Genomic DNA, 19,829 nt, shown 5'->3' with positions numbered 1-19,829 from the left:
GCACCTGGGGAAATAAGGTTCCTTGTCTGGGATGAGACCGGCTATGTCTCTGTTGTTTCCTGTTTATGTGTTGATTTGTTTACTGTGAGACAACGATTAGGGCAGCGGTTACTCTGGCAACCAGCCTTCCTGCGAGACCAAACAAAACGACTGAGCGACTCCGTTCCCAGCCACCGTTACCGGCCGGCCGAGACAAACAATGTTCACAACATCACAGCTGAGATGACGGGAAATGGGACCACGACATGATTTTATTCAAATCACACAAACATCAGCACATCACTTTCATCAGATTGGCGTTTCAACATGTTACAAATCAGTCAATTAGCGGACAATATAGTGTCTTCAAAAAAGGCTGTAAAAATGATATGCAGTCTAAGATATAATGTACAAAACAAACTATGTGGTAAACATCAACACGTGTATCAAAATGTGTTACTATTAATATATGCTGGGAATGTAATAAATGAAAGTATGTACATGAGAGGAGAAGAAGAGATGAAGGGAAGGAGGCCGGTTTGGAAAGGAAAAGTCACAAAAAGAGGGAGAGAAGAAAAAGGAAAAGGAGCAATTGAACAAAATCAAGAAACCAAGAATGAGAGGTGGGAAACAAAGAAAGGAAAAAGAGGTTAAGAAGCTTTAAAGCTGATGGAGAAATGACAGTGATGACAGTCGGACAACAGATGCTAGTTTTGTTTTTGTCTCTTATGAGTGTTGCCATGAAACGTTCATGATTTTACGGATGAATAAATAGAAACGAGGAGACGGGGGAGAAGAACGAGGTTGGCCTTTGGTATCGGGCGATTTGTCTTCACCGCTCTCTCTGCTGCTTTGACTCTGAAAGAGAACGAAAGAAATGAATGGTGAGACTGTAAATACATGAAAAACTCAGCAGACCGGTGTCCTCCTCGGTCGACTGGATGTCGGCAGGTGTCTCGGGGGAGGCTGCTGCTCCTCCTCCCTCGCCACCGGAGGTCACCGCTATCTCTCCCACACACTCGTTGGTTTAACGCCCCCTCCCGCGGCTCTAAATCACCGTTTCCCTCCAATCTCTGAATCCTCAGCTGCTCCTCTCCCTACGCGTCCTTCCTATCTGTCTTACACTTTTTATTTTCCAGTTCCTGCTCCCCCGTGCCGCTCCATCTCCTCTCGGCATAAATTCTCTCCTGCGAGTCGAACTTCCTCCTCCTCCTCCTCCTCATACCTTCGCACTTAAACTTAATTTAACTGATGTGCAACCCTCCTCCTCACCATCACCGCCTCCTCTTCCTAGACGTCCAGGGAGTCTAAACCGAAGTCTCCGCCTCCTCCCCGTCAGCATCCCGACTCCAGGGATCCTCTCCTATCACCTTTTTCCATTCGAGCGTGTGAAGCTGCTTCTCGTCGTCAAAGTCTAATCACAAAAGCCGTTTCCTCAGAATGAGCCCTTCATGTCTACGTAGGGAGCAGGTCCTCTTCCACAGAGACCGCCAGGTTTCCACAACAGCCCAGAAGAAGAAAACGCGGACTCGGCGAAGAGTATTCAATTGGTTCCGATTTGCAACCTCGCCGCGATAGATGCCACTAAATCCTACACACTGCTCCTTTAAAGATGATTCATTAAAATCACGAGTCAATAATCCGATAAAATCCTGGATATTAACAGTGAAAGCATCAATATTGAGCATCAAAGTTCACTCTTGACCTGTAAAAATAGTAGTTTGATCGATAAAGTCATTTTTTACAAACCTTTTCTTGCTGTTTTTTCTGGTTCCTGATGGTGTCTCAGAAAACAAAACATGTCGCTAACAAAGTCCATTTTATGGACATAACACCAACAAAGGAGAAGAGCTGGACCCTAAATGGGTCCTTTACCGCCTTTACTTCACAAACTAGTCAAAATAAATAATAAAATGTTGTTTTTTTTCTGCCGTTTCACTTGTTTTGTGGAATTAATTAAATTATAGTCGTCATTTTTCTAACTACAGTGTGATTACAGTTTGATCTTAAATGCTGCAGAGCAAAAATCCATTGTTGTAATAGCTTAACTACTTTGTAATTCATAAATGAACTAGCAATTAGTCTATTGAAGTCCTGGAAGATGAAATGTTTCAGTTAGATGAAAAGTACATTTTAGTGAATGTAAAGTTAAAAATGTATGACGACAAACATGATGTTTTTCTGCCTTCTCTCCTTAATGTCTCCACCGTACCGCATAAAACACAAAGTTCTCTCTATGAAGCAGATGTTTTGTTTTGAAATGACAAATATTCATGTAGAAAAAGACTCTTTATCCGAAGCAAGTCGAATAGTAAGTTACTGAGATTTATAAATTCATAATGAAGCCCAGACTCATGCTGCTGCTGCTGCTGCTGCCGCCACACACACTCACACACACACACACTCACACACACACACACACACACACACACACACACACACACACACACACACACACACACACTCTCTCTCTCTTCTCGAGCTGTCACGTCTGCCTGCGGCTGCCTGGTTAGTGAGCCGGTGTCACGGCCGAGCTGTGACTGATAGCTCACTGACAAGCGGGCCTTTCTACCGCGGCCCACGTTTGTTTTGACTTCGTGAAGGTACATAAACCCTCAGACATCCGCGGCTGTAATTTCTCTGGCAGACGGCCCGATATTGCGCGGCTCTCCTGGGATCAACGGTCAAAACAACCTGAACGGGAGGAAAAAGACGCTTTTATCTCAGCCGGCGGACCAATCGGGTGGCGTGGTAACAACTGTGTAACAACTCACTCCAACGCATTCATTTCTGATATGATCAGTTCATAAAGTGTGATACACGGTTATATATTCAAGTATAAAAAGCGTTTAAGACTCTCCCCAAGCATCTACAACATACTGCTGACACGTTAAGCACTCCAGTAAACACAGGAATAGAAGCCACGTTTCATTGGACGACAAAGGACACAAACGATTTGAACGATAGTATCATGAAAACAAAATGTTTTTATGTTCCTCAATATCTGTTTATTATGTTTTCTTGTTGTAATGCATGTTTTTTATATGAAAGACGGAATACAAATAGAGTTTATAATGATTGTTTTCATTATTAAAGCCTAGCCAAAGAGTGTGGCCTTAAAAGAGATGCCCTACGGATCAAAATATTTGTGTAACGTCAGGTGAAAATATGAATAGCTGAAAGCAGCATGTTTGCTCTGAGCACCAGCTGCAGACAGAGTGAGTTTGCGTTTCGCTGTCTCTGCGCCAGCCGCTGCACCTGCTCTGAGTCAGGTTATTTGGTTGATTGGCTCTGAAGAGGTGCCGCATTCACAGCACGTGCACTGCTTTCTGCTCGACTAAACCACTGACATCAACACATTATTTTCATTACCGAAAGGTGGCCCAGCTGCCAGCTCTTATTTTTTTATTGCATTTCACTGGAGATTATACGAGATGATATTAGGTTTTCGGTTGCTATGTAGCCAGCAACTGCTTGGGTTAGTGTTAATTCAACTCTGGTTATAAATATGTACCGTTTTGATCAGTGCTAAATAAGAAAATATTGGAAAGTTATAGCTTCATTCACGGTAACATGAGATAACAGGCGAGGGGAAATATGAAACAGGTCAATGTTTCCATTTATTTATTATTTAAAAATATTCTTTTTTTGAATAACTCTCCCCAACTAACAGTTTTTAATCTAATGCATCTCAGATCCACTCTACTGCATCCCAATCTTTTAGGGTGCTGAAGTATTTCATTTCAGGTATGTGACATGCAGAGAAAAAGTGTGAAACACTGAATCAATGAATACTTGAAATCAATGGTTCTCAACTGGTGGTCCGTGACCCGAACGTGGGTCACAGGGTCATTTTGAGCGGGTTGTGAATGTGAAAAAAAATGCGAGTTGAACTTGTTTGAAAAGCAAACATGTTCATAGTTTAAGGGAAGTCTGACTTTTAATGTCATTGGGCTTTTAGTCCTATTTGAACTTTTGTTGCACTTTTTTTTGTATTTCCTGTTTTTTACACTGCATGAAGGCGGTGCGTATTGCTCTGCGTCGGTTTGTGAAATAAATTTGAGTGGCTCAAAATTTAGGTTGTGATTTAATGTCGTAACCCAAATGCAAAAACAACGACGTGGGTCCTGAGACTCGACAGGTTATTATACTGAGGTCATGTAGGAAACACACACAGACGTGGGTCTAACTCACCTCAGAGGCCCAGGCAGACCCTCAGCTCCTCTAACGTCAGGCCTCGGTCTCCGTCCCTGTCACAGTACTGAGAAAACTTCTTGGCGCACCGCCGCGGCTTCAGCCTCCGTCGCAGGAACTGCCGAAGCGGTCGAGCCTCGCGCTCGCTGAGCACCTCGTCGGAGTCCACGTCCAGCCGACCGAAGTGCCATCGCAGCACCACCTCCGGCCGGAAAGACCCGTCCGCCTCCGGAGCAGCGGACGGTGCAACGCCCAGAGGTGAGGAGGAGGAGGACGAAGATGATGGAGGAGCAGCAGAGGGGGGAGAGTTTGGAGGTGGGGAGGGAGAGTTGGAAGGAGATGTGTTCGAGGCCCTGAGGGGAAGAAACAGCACAAAACCCAAAAAGTGAGATTTAAGTGACACCAGTCATCAGGATAAAGAACAGGAAGTAACTCAGTTTCTTCTTTGAAATAAGTTCTCACAAAACCTCATTTAAAGAAACACAAATCACCAGACTGGGACGAGGCAATAAGCAGGGTGCAAAACTAGAATTTAGGACACGGTTTAAGAGTTGTTGTTTTGCAACGATATCCTTATGCATTCACTCTCTTTGAAATAAACCTGATAAAAAGTGTTGGTTTCAAGTCAGCAATTAAAGTGAGAATATTGTTTTACACTGCAGACGGCTTCAACGAGGTGTTGTCAGACTCCTGCAATAACATCTGACAAAGCGTTCCTGAATGTTCACACCTTGATCAAATATAACCCACCACTTTCTATTCAGTGTTCCTGCACAACTCAATAAATATCATGGGAAACAAAATCAGCTGATGTCACGGCACCTCGTTTTCTCCTTATCAGTCACACAGCGAGGAAAAAACAACAGACCAAAACACAAAACTGGAATTCATTACACAGCAAAGTTATCAGGGAGAAGTGTGTGTGTGTGTGTGTGTGTGTGTGTGTGTGTGTGTGTGTGTGTGTGTGTGTGTGTGTGTGTGTGTGTGTGTGTGTGTGTGTGTGTGTGACGGATGAGACACAGACGGATGAAAAGTGAGAAGAGGGTGAAAACAGGAAGTTCACCTGAAAAAGTGCATTGAGAGAAAACCAGATGGAAGGAATGAGGTAAGTACTGAAAAACACCAAACAAGGAAACAGATGAGGTTCGTTGTGTTTCCATCAGTTTATCAGGTACGTGATCGAAGTCTGTGCCGCTCACTGATGCGTGAAACAGGTTTTCGTTTGCTATTCTGAGCGGCGCCTCAGAACAACATATCTGCATCCATTTAAAGTCCAACGTGAAGCAAGTCGCACATTTCCAGACTGAATCATTGGTCCTCATTTAATTTACATGAACAGATTTCCTGTATTGTTTTTAACGCCACGTTACACAAGCTTGCACACAAAGTTCAGAACACAAAGTTGTGGTGGGAAGGATGGTCAAAAATACAGTTTGAAAATGTTTTGTAATGTTAGAAAATCAGTGTTTGTGTGAATCAAAGTATGAGCAGAGTACAACCCAGTCATACGTGTCTGCTCATTTGTTCTACTTCCCCCCCCCACCTCATTAATTTTTTATTTATTTTATTAATTTATTTGCAGATGTTCAAACTGTGTATGTTTTATTGTTGTTGTTTATGTTGTTTCTCTTATTATAAAAGTTAATAGAGATGTTTTTTTAAACTCTCACTTTGTCAAGCAGCCAGGTAAACAAAAACTAATATCAAGGCTGTACATAAAACATGCCCAAAAAAACACATGAACTATATACACATCGACTGACACAAGAGTGAGAGAGGAGCTGAAATTAGAACGACTCTGTCATTAATATTCACTAAATATGTCCTAATCGGTCAATAGTGACTCTTTCAATCATCCCCACATGATAAACACCAGTTCACCCTCATCACCACATGTTCTGTGGAGTACAGTAAGTAGTAGGTAGACTTACTGGTATGGACTCAGACTCCCAGCATGCTCAGCTTCCAGCTGCAGAACTCTGATCAGAGTCTGTAGGAACTTCTTCTTACGAGCACCGGGACACCCTGCGGGAACACAATAAACGACGTGACAATGTTTGACAGAATATCTGCAGTTTGACTGATGAAGATCACCTGTTTCTTCGTGAGGATGAAAACGTTACAGTCATATTTACCAGGTAGCGGTTTCTCCTTGGACCTCCTGTCTGTTGATGCTTCCCCGGCCCCGGTGCAGTCTGGGATGCGATTCCTGCAGAGGCAGACAGAATAAACAACCTTTAATAAACCAACATCACACCTCAGCAAGAACTTTTGCACATTTGCTTACATTTCAAGTCAAATATCACAAAATCGATTTCATTTTCTAAAAAGGCAAAAATCCAAATCTAAACACCAGGGAATGAAATAAACTTTATTTCACTATATTATACTGAAAGGTGCCACCCCATTTATAACAACAATAAGATATTGAAAGATAAACAAATTACAATAAAGTGAATTTAAGTGTAATCAATTACAACCCTTTTTATTACACTAACATTGTGGAAGTTCGACATGCGCCTTTCAAATTCAGCTCACTTGTGTACAGAAAACCAAATCAATACATTCTGGGGTAATTAGGTCTCCGGTAATTGGATCAAAGTGTATACAGGTGGGGATGTTTGTGAAAAGGAGAAATAAACTTGATTTCTCGAGATGACTTTTCTAAATCGATCAGAAATGTAAAATATTTTTTTCTCTTCTGATAATGTGATGCTAAAACTGGTGGTAAAAAGTTAATTATCTGCCAAGAGGGGGGATACAAATGTGTTATTTAATTATTTTTCACCTGGTAAATAGCATAAAGAAATTACATACATTTTAAACACAACCAGCTACAGCTCATCAAGAGGGAAAAAAAAAAAAAAAAAACTATTACACAACTGGGAGCTTTTCTCACATCAGTGACTCAAAACCATCAGAAGAAAACATCCATGACTTTCCACTCGGGAGTTCCTGAGCAGTTGAGCAGCAATAACGCTGATAAAACCACCGAGAACAGAACGGTCCAACCGCTATTTATTCTGATTTATTCTGTGTCTTTGCTTTGAGGGGAAACCACCTGGGGAGCAGTGACAGTAATTGGTGTAAAATTGGTTGATTAAGATGAAATGCTTCTGTGCCGAGATAAACGAGGAGTCAGATCCGGAGAGGAGAGGATGTGGTGGAAAACAAGAAGAAGAAGACGATGACGAAGATGAAGAAGAAGAGGAAGAAGAAGAAGGAGGAAAGCAAACAGAGTTACAGGACCGAGTTTATAATTTAATAATGACTAATGAATGAATTGATTACCGTGCAGAGGTGCCTGGTAGCGGCCGGCCGCTGTCCGCTCTGACGCACCAGCAGTAACCCGTAGCAGTGTGACACTGCACGGCGTCATAGCGACCGTCTGCAGTGCATTCTGGGATGAAACGCTCCTCCTGCCAGGCCGGACGAATCTGAGAGAGCAGTGACGTTCGCTCACGCTCACACGTTTGAGGACTGTCTGTGTGTACACACACACACACACACGCGCGCACACACACAGAATATGTATTTCTACAACATATTTAGAAGGGATATTTCTGAATGTTCATATTATAGTGTACTATCTACTGTATGTAATTATACTTGAAGGAAACAGGAATATTGTTAACGAACGGTGTGTAAACGTCACACGGACTCTTACCGGTGGGTCGTCTGACTGAGCGGTTTCCTTTGGGGTCAGAGTTCATGAGGATGGTCACCCAGAACGGAGGAGCGGTCAGCTCTAAACAAAGACACGATGAAACCATCATTTCTGCTTGTTTACTTGTTGTAAACAACAGCTCGACAATGTGACATGAATAAACTGCACACGGCACAAAACAAACCAACAACAAGAGAGTTTCAAGAAGATGTAACGGTGGTAGAGAGATCAGCTGTTAAATAACTGTTTGGACTTCTCGTATGCATCAGTCATGTAGTGTGAAGTGCATTCAGCCTGCTGCAGTCTGGAAGCCTTCGACTTCATCAGAGCATGACGACTGTAAACCACCAAAGGATTCGCTCCCACTGTGAAAGAACAACTGGTCTCTTAACATCCACCATCTCATCTTCAACTGGGTCGGTCTGCTGCGTGCTGATGAGAAAGTCTTTTTTGGGGCTTTTATATTTCAATTATGAAAAATATGAATTAGTGGTCCTTTAAGGCCCCCTTTAGCTAATTTGAATAAAAAGACATGAGGTACCAACATGTGCTGTATATTTTTGAGTATTTGCTTTGGTTGTTAGGCCTAGTCAGTAAATCAGTCTGACGGGAGACAAACAATAGCCCGTCTCCCTTATTCTGTTTAATTAATAGTAATAGCAAGTGTCTGGAATAGATTGGATGAAATTAATTTAGTGGTGAGTAGACAGTGCAGGTGCAGCACGGTTGTTTTTATGTAAACTCTAAATGACTCAAGATAACTGCTTTATGCAACACAAAAATCCTTGTTTAAAAAAAAGAAGTTGTCTGTCACCTGCAGGTTTTCTGGGGTCCACCGTGGGCCCAGATTCATCATCTCCATCTGCAGCAGGAGACCAGAGGGCGAAGAGAAGAAGAAAATAAGAGAAGAAACAGCAGTAGAAGAAAACCTGAGATCAATATGGCAAACACTGCACATCGCTGAAGTTGTATAAAAAGGGCCATAAATGTTGGAAATGTGACTTATTTGGAAAAGATGTATTGAAAAACCTTAAAGAAGCTCTTTTACCAGCAACCACACATGTGCATGTGTTAGGGGACGAATAGCTAGTGCCATCAAATCTTATTAAAGCAGAAACAGACGTTACTGCAGCAAACAGGATGTTCTAGCGAAGGAGACCACGTAGACCAGAGTGTACAGAAAGGATTAAATACTCGACGGAGACTGCGGCTTTAGAAAATCTGATATTGCAGAATAAATAAGGTCCTCAGGAAACGAGAACACACCGGAAAATGTTCTTTGTTGCATTAACCTTTTTCCTTGTTTGTTTTATGTCTTATATTCAATCTTTTTTTTAGAGTTTAATTGTAAAAAGTTGAATTACAAAACAAAAGAGAGAATCGGAGGAGAACTAGATGAGGATTAGACATTTCTGGAGGCGTGGCCTGTAAAGGTTCAGGTGCCTGCAGAGGTGTCTGGCGGAGAAACAATCAGTGTGTCAGGCAAAGGAAAAAAAGAAGAAGAAAAAAAAAAGCACAACTTGTGTATTTGAGCTCAAACCTCTCTTTTACCTTTGATGGGAGCTGAATCTGTATCGGTGGTCTGCACCGACGTGGTGATGTGATCTGTTTGAAAAACACGTTGAAAAACACCTGAGTGGAAAACACACAACATTTCAGGAGCAGAACTGTGGCCTCATAATTGAAATGAATGAAGACAGGACCTGTTTGATGAGTCCAGAAGTCATATGCTGTTATAGTGACAAAGGTAGTTTTTCCTTTAATTTGCCACCGGTCTGTTATATATGTATGAAGTATATCTGACCGGTGCAGTTGGGCATCACATGGAGGACCGTGGTACCGCTGACAGGTTTGCCGTCGGGCGTGGAGCACCAGCAGTATCCGGTCTGGTTGTGGCACTGTGTTGGCAGGAAGTGACCCTCAGCACCGCACTCTGGCACAAAGATGGCAGCCGTAGGACTGACGTGGCCATCGCCGTGGGCTCTGGCCTCCAGGCCCTGAGCCTGGGCCAGCTGGCACTTTGTCTGCATCGGATCTAAAAGGAAAAGAGGGAGTTAGTATCCACGTGTGTAAAAGTGTGGAAAATGTAAAAAATGTTAAAAATAAATTGTAAAACAACACAGACACTACTGCTGATGTCTCCACAACGAGAAGTAAGAGCAGTTTGTTTAATAAGAAAGAACATTTCTATCTAATGAAATGTGGTAAACTTTCTAAACAAAAAACACAAGTGACTGAAAATACAGCATTAACACAAGAGCATGATGGGAAATGTTACAAACAGGTTGTGATGACATTAACTGTAAGGTGGAGTACCTGAGCAGCGTGCTCGGGGAGCGAGGCGGAGCTGCGTGTTGATGCACTGCGCCCTCTGAAAGGCACACAGCGACTTGTACAGCCTGCCGTTGCTGCCGCACACGGCTCTGTGGCGCCCCCTCTGGCAGTCCAGGACACAACCACGAGGCCACATGTTCTCAGTGATCAGGAAAGGCTGCAAAACACACAGGCATAAACAATTCATGTTCAAACTGTTTAAAAAAAAATATATATTTTTTTTTTACTTGCTGCAGAGATCTTCCACCCGCCACCGAAGATAGTCTGTCAGTCGCAGCGTTTCCAGAACAGGAGAGCGTCTTTTCTTACACTTGGCGTTTTACCCATGAGAGCTCCAATCCTGCAAACTAATGATTGGCAAAACTTCCACTAACTGGAGGCGAGAATGTCGACATGTTCCCACAGAGAAAAAGTTGTGAGTGCATCTCCTGCCTCTGCTGCCGGGAGGAGAGGAAGAGGAGAAGCTTTCACACAGGCAGAGTGACATTTTTGACATTTTCAACCTAAATAGGAGGTTTTGAAGGAATGTAAAATGAGTCACTGACAGCAAAACGTGTTGGAATAACTTTTGGGGAAAACCTTGAACCAGCCAATGGAAACGTGTTTTCTTCCCAACAGCTTTTTTTTTTTTTATATACCACAATTCCCTTTCATAAGAACTGACCAACCTAATAATCTTTCACGAGTGCTGTTAATTGATTTGATTGATAAGTTCAAACATTGGCACAAGTGAGGAAGAATAGACTTCAGAGGATTATTACTGCTACGACATTTTATTGTGTAAAACCAACCAAATTCGTTAGAATATAAGTGTTCATTAAAAAATATTAAGCTTAAATTGGTTTAAAGTCTTTGCAGAAATCTGTAAGTGGGTCAGATTCTGCATCTTAGACTGAGAAGAATGAGAAAGACGAGAGGGGAGGAGAGAGGAAGAGGCAAGGAACAGGGGAGGAAAGGAAACGAGGAACAAGGAGTAGGAAAAGGAAGAGAAGAAGAGTCGGGGTTAGGAGAAGCCAAGGAACAAAAAAAGAAGGAGTGTGGAGAAGAAACAAGCAGAGAGGGGGAGACGGGAGGAGGATCTGGCGAGCGTGATGATCTAAATTACTCCCACATGCTCCTCCAGGTGCCCGACGACTCTCTCGGGTCGGGTCGCACACGTCTCTGCAAATATACACCGATTCGTCACGCTGCCACACACACTCACTGAAATCACCTAAAACACACATCAGAGTTGGCTACTGACCTGCCTCACTTTTCATCAGTGCCTCTTTGTTCTGTCAGTCCGCACGCACACACGCACCTCTGAGACGTGAGTAAGTTTGCCACGGTGTGTCAAACACTGTTGACATAATTCAGAAGTGAATGAGACCTCTGTAATGTCGGTGCATTAATTATATTATGTTGTTTATGATGTTATTATGATGTTATAACTGCACAGACACCACAGACTTTGTAATACTGCTCAGTGACAACAAATTGTGGCATCGATGACGTCATTGCATGACACAAACATGCCAATCTGGCCAGGTGGCGAGGCTAACCGTAGTTAGCCAAGGCTACCTCAAATATAACGAAGCAAGGGAAAAGACCAAATTAGCTTTATGTTCATTTATCTCAATGCATTTTCTTGAACTAAATTGCCAATAAAGGTTGAAAAAAATTCACACGGATCTTTAACAAATTCATGAACGAAGGCATGAAGCTTTTGTGTGAATAGAAGTTTTAGATCATTGAGGTGGAGGATGATAACTAACATCCATGAAGACTTCTGCTTTGCTCAAATCTGACACATCGCAGCCAATCCAGGCGAAGCAAAGATGTGGCGTCAGCCCAAATCCTTCCTGAACCACAACAATCCTACAAACAGATGACAGGGTGAAGAATTTTCTGATTACTGACAGTTTAAATTATAAGTTTCCTCCTGTCAAGTCATCAGTATAAAACAAGAAAACGTTAAATAAGAATATGGGAGGATTTATGAAAGAAAGGGAGAGAATAGATGGTAATCAGTGGGAGAACAAAGGCAGCATTAGAGAGGAAATATGAGTGATTGAAATTCAGAAGAAAGGAAAAAAGAAAAGCGCAGGGAGGACGGGTGTTTTAAAGATAGACGACAAAAATAAAGAAGGATTGGTTGTGAAAGAGGCAGAAAAAGAGCAATGAAAAGGAGGGAAACGTGGAAAATGTTCAACTGGAGGAATTAAGAAAGGGGCGCAGATGCTTTAGATAATGACGAGGAGGACGACAAGGAGGTTGGAGGAGGAGAGGGGGTAGGGTGAGGAGGGGGGGCGAGGAGGGGGGTTGATCCCAGCTGCAAAGTGTTGGGTCGACTAGACTTCCTGTCCGTCTCATAAGACTACAGCAACTACAATATCCTCAGTGTTAAAACAATCACCACCAATGTTTTTGGACCTATAAAACTTCAGCCATGAGTGTGTGTGAGTGAGAGAGAGAGAGAGAGAGAGAGAGAGGAGAGGGAGGAGGAGGAGGGGAGAGGGAGGAGGAGGGGAGAGGGAGTGAGGGAGAAGCAGAGAAAACGAGAACAAGCCGCCACTGTCTCCTCGTGCCTCGCACCTTCCAGATATACCGCCGGCCCGGCAGCTGTAGGAAAACATTAAAACTCTCATCTCCTGAGCTTTGAGAAATGTGATGTTTGGCCTGGAACAGAGTCGCTGAAAGGCCCGTTGACACCCGGAGACGGGATCTGAACCAACCGCCTGTACTGCTGTGAATCTGTTTGCAGCAGATCATTAGCAGGCACACACACACACACACACTCTGAATCTGAAATGATCTGTGTGTGTGTGTGTGTGTGTGTGTGTGTGTACACACCCTTCAGCGCGTGTTGCACACGCTCGATGCGACAGGCACACGAGCACACATTCACTCTCCCGATGAAGAACCATACCATAATATTCCTGCGAGGTACACAGAGTGAGACTGTGCTGCTCAGTGCTTTTTTTTTTTTTTATACGTTTTAGCCCATTAAATGCAAACTACCTGCACTTTGCATTAACTGCGCACCCATTTCCAAACCATATACTCAATTTTCAGATTGATTTCTGGCCGCTGGGTTTAATTCATGCCAGAAAGAAAAGTCAACTTGCAGAGGCCTAAAAAAGAAGTCGAGTTTATAAGATGTTTTTGTAAATTGTGGACAGTCACTCTTCTTCTGATGACACTTACAAACCGTAAAGTTTGAACCCATTATTTTAACAGAGAGAAACGGTCGGTGTCAGTAGAGTGTGTTGCAGGGAAATAAGGGAGAAGATGTAATGAGAGTTGGACAGCTGGACTCCCGGGACGAGCATCTTCCTCCCCGGATCCACGGCGCTGCTCGGCATCAGGATTTAACAACACGCCGCCAGGGCTCACTCAGGGGACGACGGCCGTCAGGGTTTTGTATATTTTTCCATCCAGTACAGCGGTAGATAGAAAACAGCAAAGAAGGAAGATAAGAGATGTTTCAAAAAGGTAGTAGCTGAAGGTTGGATACCAAAACTTTGAAAACTTTTTTTTTTTTAGCAGTAATGTTAAAAAGGGATGCCGGTTTCTAGGGAGGTGCAACAACATCAGGACAACTGAACATTAATCCTATTTCTATATTCACTTGTAGCCACAGTGGCTCAGCTCAGCAGGTGTTACAGTGTCAATAACAGCATTTCATTTTACTTTTAATATCAGTGACTATCAGATACTTTAAGTCATTTTCTAATTATTATTTTTTAACTGAAGTTATTTTCTGATAAGATTTTTTTTGTACTTTTACTCAAGTGTGGCTTTCGGGTACACAACCAACCAAACTGCTCACAGGCTATCCAGTTTAAAAAAGAAAAAAATACCCGACTGGTCATTCTGTACCAAATATCAACACCTATATCGGCTACATCCACACAAATAGGTTTACATTTCAAAACGAGCAACTTTTGTTGTGTTTACCCAGGTAGCTGTGATATGTCTCACACACTGTTAAATATATAAGATGGGATCACTGTGGCTCTTTTTCATAAGAGTTCACACTTTCTCTCTCTCTCTCACACACACACACACACACACACACACACAGCTGCGTTTTCCCCGAGTAGCAGCTTAAATATTTGCTTGGCAGCGCTGTGTGTGTTTGTGGTTTGGTTTTGCTGGCTGGTGTTACTCTGTTGTCCTCCAGGGAAGCTCACACACAGACACCAGGGTAAGCGTCTAAATCAAACCTAATGCTGAAACAAAACATCGCCTCTGATGCGGCCAGAATAACCAAAATAATGCCAGTGTTTCTGGGACTGCTGGCCAGGTCACAATTAAACACACACACACACACACTTTTTTTTTACCATTTACTATCTGCAAGATTGTTTTTAAAAAGGGGTTTATAGCTCTGAAAAGTATGCTCTTTATCTTGTTTTTCCTGGAAGTTTTAAGCACTTGATAGAAGGATTTTGGTTTACCACTTTATTAATTTTTTTTTATTAGGCTTGATGTCCTTTAACTAAGCTTTTATTTTTTTTTTGTTTACTCGCTTTACTCCTAACTTTAAGAGTTGCAGCTTTAGCATTTGAAGGAAATGATATACTTAAAGGTTAGTTTGATGAAAATAACCTGCAGTTTCAGTACAAACTCAATGAAACGAACTAAATCTTAAAGTAGCCCGTTTCTCTGGAAAATTCATGTAAATGCAGCCTACATAAAAAAAGAGATGACAGAAAAACTAATAGATCAACATCAATATTTAAAAGCAGTTTCGCACCATTAGGTCAATGTACTGGACTTTAGGACTTTTTCTAAGCACCAAATTTTTCTAGTACACAAAAAAACAACCTTTATAGAAGGTAGTCACTTCTCTTTTGTATTGAATGTGTTGTTCCATGCTTGAAAAAAAAAATAGCCACACTTGTCAGCTTATAAACTTGTGATTTTTAGCAGAGTTTTAAAACTTGGGAACATGAGACTACATTTTCAGACAGGAGCCAATAAAGTCAGAAAAACAAACAAAGATTTCAACAAGGTATAAAAATAACATTCAATGCATTTCGTTTTTTTTTGTTTTTTTTACAGATGATTATTGGTCATTGGCCTAGACCTACATAAAATAAACATTAAAAGCCATTTAAAGTACTTTAAAGTAAAGTATCAACACAATCTGCCGACCATTTCTATCAAGAAACCACATTCATAAATTATAAATAATAAACGTGTTTTTTCCAGTTCTTGTGAATTTTTTTTTTATTCCCCAACTATACATTGCTGTGGAATATGATTAAAATGACAAAGTCTTATTCTGGTTTTAATTCAATTTTGAGCAAATGTGCAGGTTTGGTAGTTTAGTCAACTGTTCTACAAGTTTAATATCAACTTTAAATGTACTCGAACTACATTTCTGATAAACACCTGCAGTGTCACACGTCCGCGTCGCCGCGTCAGCCTGCCTGGTTTTAGTCCACCGGGAACGTGTTAGTGAGCAGAGTTCGGGTCTTACCGGCGTCCTGTCGGTCTGAACCGAGTCCGACAGGAAGAGGACGAGCAGCGCGCGGCAGGTGAAGGTGAGCGCGAGCATCATCCCTGCCACGGCGGAGCAGAAGAGGAGCGGCCGCGCGCCGCCGGCTCCCTGCTGTTCCGAGGTTTCTGACCGCCGCTGAGCGCGCGGGGCGGCCACAGCCAGTGTGGAGGGCGTCAACGAGGATGAGGAAGGTTTTGCAAACGAGGACGGTTTCACGGCTTCAGCGCCACGTCTTCGGTCGTCACCGAGCTGCTCGCGGTCGGTCTGGGTGTGCTGCACGCGCTGATCAGACCCTCTCCTTTCCAAAGTGTACAGCCCATTTCCGCTCTCCTCGTGCCAAAACACAGTTCAGGCAACCCAGAAAGTGAAACCAACAGCTGCTCGCGGTGGTCCACCTCACTTTTTGTTTTCTTCTATTTGTTTAAAAGCCATTTCCACATATTTGGATTCAGTCTGAGCCTTCGTTAAACCACACGCGCCTTCTGATTACAGTAAAGCCGCAGTCACTGTTGAAAACATAAGAATTTAAAGCTGTTTAAGCCTAGACGGCTTAATCCAGGCACTAAAAGTTAAAAAAACAACAACCAGATGAAATAGTTCACCGGTGTCACATTTTGGTCACCTGATGCAAACTGACCTAAATGCTGACTGAAGTCGGTTGTGACATATAGTTGGAGTACTGGCTAAAACCCCGTACAGCCTGCACACTGAAGTACACCAGGGAGCGGGGACTGACAGGGAGCAGGGACTGACAGGGAGCTGGGACTGACAGGGAGCGGGGACTGACAGGGAGCTGGGACTGACAGGGAGCGGGGACTGACAGGGAGCGGGGACTGACAGGGAGCTGGGACTAACAGGGAGCTGGGACTAACAGGGAGTGAGACAAACAGGGAGCTGGGACTAACAGGGAGTGGGACTAACAGGGAGCTGGGACTGACAGGGAGCTGGGACTAACAGGGAGTGAGACAAACAGGGAGCTGGGACTAACAGGGAGTGGGACTAACAGGGAGCTGGGACTAACAGGGAGCTGGGACTAACAGGGAGTGGGACAAACAGGGAGCTGGGACTAACAGGGAGTGGGACTAACAGGGAGCTGGGACTAACAGGGAGCGGGACTAACAGGGAGCGGGACTAACAGGGAGTGGGACTAACAGGGAGCGGGGACTAACAGGGAGTGGGGACTAACAGGGAGTGGGACTAACAGGGAGTGGGACTAACAGGGAGCGGGACTAACAGGGAGCGGGGACTAACAGGGAGTGGGACTAACAGGGAGTGGGACTAACAGGGAGCTGGGACTAACAGGGAGCGGGGACTAACAGGGAGTGGGACTAACAGGGAGCGGGGACTAACAGGGAGCGGGGACTAACAGGGAGTGGGACTCCTGCCACCTCGACATCTGTACTCATGTGTTACTGCACACAGAGTGAACTGTACCATTTTTTCCTGCCGCCCACAAAAATCCCTGTAAAGTCTGAGCATTTATTCAAACGGTCTTAATTCACTATTTATACAAGAAACTCTGACTGCCTGCTTGGCTAAAAAAAAACATGTTGGAATCGGTTTAATACTTTTCATGTGTGCTGACAGAATTGCATTATGGCCAACAGGTGGGCTATAGATTATTGCCTGAATGAAAAGTTGTACTTTATCATTCATAAGTTAAAAAAAAGAATACTAAATATGCCTGTAAGTTAAGTTCTACTTTACATCCATCTGTCCTACAAAACCTATAAACCTTCTCAACTCACTCGTGTCAAGTGAAAATAGTCAATGACATTTTGTTTAGTAAATATATTTATAAACAAAGAATACTAATTGTGCATGAAATGGTCACTTATATTATCTTAAAGCCATTTAAGCTTAAAACCAATATGAAGACATTAAAAATCAGTTTTACAGTTTCTTTTTACAGTTGAACAGAAAATGAACCCAAACTTTTCGAGTCGGACTAAATGTTGTTTCAGCAGACCTTTCACTGGAAACCTGATCTTAGAGGAGCAGTATGGAGGATTTAGCAGCAGCTAGTGCAGATTGCAACCAGGTGAATACCTCCCAGCTAACCTCGCCTAAGCCTTCCCTAAGAGAATATAAGGTCTCTAGAACCAGTGTTTGGTTTGTCCCTTCTGGGTTCCTGTAGAAACATGGTGGTGCAACAAGGCAGGCTTCACGTATGAGGACCTGCTTCCTATCGAGATAAGAAGGTCTCATTCGAAGGTGGCAAAAACACATCAATTCTCAACTTTCAGATTATTATACACTACGGAAAACATTTCTGCCAGTAGGTCCTCCTACATACTTAAAGGTTTAACAGAGATAAGAAAAAAAAAATCACCAAGACATGTAGAGGTATTTTGTAAGGAAACTTTTATGTGTGCTTTGTGAAACTCACTTATCATTAGAGACAGAAGGCGTTGCAGTTTCCAGTACAGCAGATAAGGTTTGATATTAAAGAGTACAAAAAAAAGGAAAAATCACAATTCCAGAGTTCATTTCTCTCCAACCTCGCGGGGGGAGGGGGGGAGGGGGGGGGGGGGGGAGAGAGAGAAATAATATTAAAAAAAAAAGAAACACAAGCTTTTGGTCCGAGTCTTTTCTTCTCACTTCCTTCCCTGTCCGTCCCTCCCTCCCTCCCTCCGCCTCCCCCTCCCCTCCCATCTACAAACACCGGAGAACTCGTCCGTTTAATTTGGAGAGGGAACTTTCTCTGATCGATGCCCACAACTTTCCCCAGAACTCCGATATTGAACACATTATGATTGCATAGTTTTTTTTTTGTTTTTGTTTTTTTGTTGTTTTTTTTTTTTAAACATAATTTCCTTTTTTTTTCCTTTTAGCACATAATGGAATGTTTATATAAAGACCCCCCCCCTCCCCTTCGTTGCAGTAAATTATTTCCCCCTTCTCTTCAGAGACAAAATGAGGGGGTGAGGGGTGGAGGAGTGTGGGGCGGGGTGAGGGGTGGAGGAGTGTGGGGCGGGGTGAGGGGGGGGAGGAGGAAGTGGGGGGAGTGATGAAGGAAGAGAGTGAAGAGAGAGAGAGGGACAGGGCTGCAGCCACCAATAGGCAAGATTTTTAAAATTTATTTACTTTATTACTTTCACCATTTTTTTTTTTTTTCTTTCTCCAAATGTCACTTGTTGAGCGCTTTACAGTGCGGTTACCATGGTAACCCTAAAAAAAAAAAAAAAGAAGAAGAAAATCCACAAAGAACCTTCATTCAGCCAATCAAATGCATCCATGACAAATATATATATTTCTGTATGTGTGCGCGATTTCTGGTATATAAAACTTGACTAACTTTGACTACTACAGTCTTACCTTTTTGTACAAATGTATAGTTCTTGTATTTAAATAAGCACCTGATGCCCAACTGAAAAAGAATAGTTTCACAGAAGCAAATATTTGTGGATAATTATGGTGCTGTCTGTCATGGGATTTGTACAGGAGAAGGCCTTTAAATACACGAACATCAGCTAAACTTTTCCATTAAGGATTTCCCATCGCTAAAAAGAAAAAAGAAAAAACTTCTTGAAGCTCAAACCTATCCACTGGTGAAACTGCCGTCACCGTCGTTGGCTTTGGAATTTCTGTTTTGTCATTTTATTTATTTATTTTTATTTATTAATAAAGGTCACTCTACTCTGCCCTACTGGAAAGCCTGCGATTGATTATTTATCAACGCCTGGGACTGTGTGTGTGTGTGTGTGTGTGTGTGTGTGTGTGTGTGTGTGTGTGTGTAATTTCTCGCACTGAAAAAAATAAGTATGTACAGCGCCGAGCCCAGATTGCCCCCCACCCCCCCACACACACCAACCACCGTCCCCCGACCCCGCCACCTGCTCCAGGAAAATAAACCAAACAAAAAAGAAAAAAGAAATAAAGACAGGAGGAGGGAAAGAGCTGAGGTTAGACAGGTCTCCTTATCCAGCAACATGGGAATTATGGGTAAATATGTCATTTTATCTCTGGTTGGTCAACCCCCCCCCCTCCCCCCCCCTCTTGGCCCCTGACCCCGCAGCATATATCTCTCTAGGATCTAATACACACACCTTGCCAGTCGCCACGTCAAACCCCACACCCCCTGCCCCCCGCCTAACGCCCTGCCCCCCCCCCCCTGGCAAGAAGAAAAAATTATAATAAAATTAAAAAAAATTAGCATAAGTA

General features: G+C 42.9%; 1 protein-coding gene across 2 annotated transcripts; it reads right to left on the bottom strand.

Annotated features, from left to right (window-relative positions):
* Window positions 1–236: 236 nt before the first annotated feature.
* On the bottom strand, window positions 237–19,752 carry LOC138205250 (SPARC-related modular calcium-binding protein 1-like). 2 transcript variants are annotated; one of them, XM_069161044.1, is made up of 11 exons: window positions 15,645–19,752; window positions 10,157–10,331; window positions 9,645–9,875; window positions 9,392–9,445; window positions 8,655–8,702; window positions 7,841–7,921; window positions 7,465–7,657; window positions 6,309–6,382; window positions 6,105–6,198; window positions 4,174–4,526; window positions 237–837 (listed from the first exon to the last, which is right to left on the bottom strand). In XM_069161044.1, the coding sequence occupies exons 1-10, from the start codon at window positions 15,723–15,725 to the stop codon at window positions 4,175–4,177; spliced, it is 1,383 nt and encodes a 460-aa protein (XP_069017145.1). In that variant the 5' UTR covers window positions 15,726–19,752; the 3' UTR covers window positions 237–837; window position 4,174. The 2 variants fall into 2 exon arrangements, with proteins under 2 accessions (XP_069017145.1, XP_069017146.1); XM_069161045.1 differs by lacking the exon at window positions 15,645–19,752 and adding an exon at window positions 11,929–14,227 and having other exon boundaries at window positions 10,157–11,513.
* Window positions 19,753–19,829: the final 77 nt, after the last annotated feature.

The sequence above is a fragment of the Embiotoca jacksoni genome, unplaced genomic scaffold (assembly GCF_022577435.1).
Source record: "Embiotoca jacksoni isolate LCO1_2020_lvr unplaced genomic scaffold, fEmbJac1.0.p SCAF_28, whole genome shotgun sequence".
Lineage (NCBI taxonomy): Eukaryota > Metazoa > Chordata > Actinopteri > Embiotocidae > Embiotoca > Embiotoca jacksoni.
The sequence above is the reverse complement of the archived record's forward strand: the minus strand, read 5'-3'. Positions and strand labels throughout refer to the sequence as shown.

What these genes read in the sequence shown, in the direction of transcription:
- LOC138205250 (XM_069161044.1), bottom strand. Translation starts at nt 15,725, where the DNA reads ATGATGCTCGCGCTCACCTTCACCTGCCGCGCGCTGCTCGTCCTCTTC. An exon ending in TCCCCGAGCACGCTGCTCAG is followed by an intron (nt 9,876 to 10,156) that starts GTACTCCACCTT and finishes TTTTCCTTTTAG; the next exon opens with ATCCGATGCAGACAAAGTGC. An exon ending in GGACCCCAGAAAACCTGCAG is followed by an intron (nt 7,922 to 8,654) that starts GTGACAGACAAC and finishes GTCTTTGTTTAG; the next exon opens with AGCTGACCGCTCCTCCGTTC.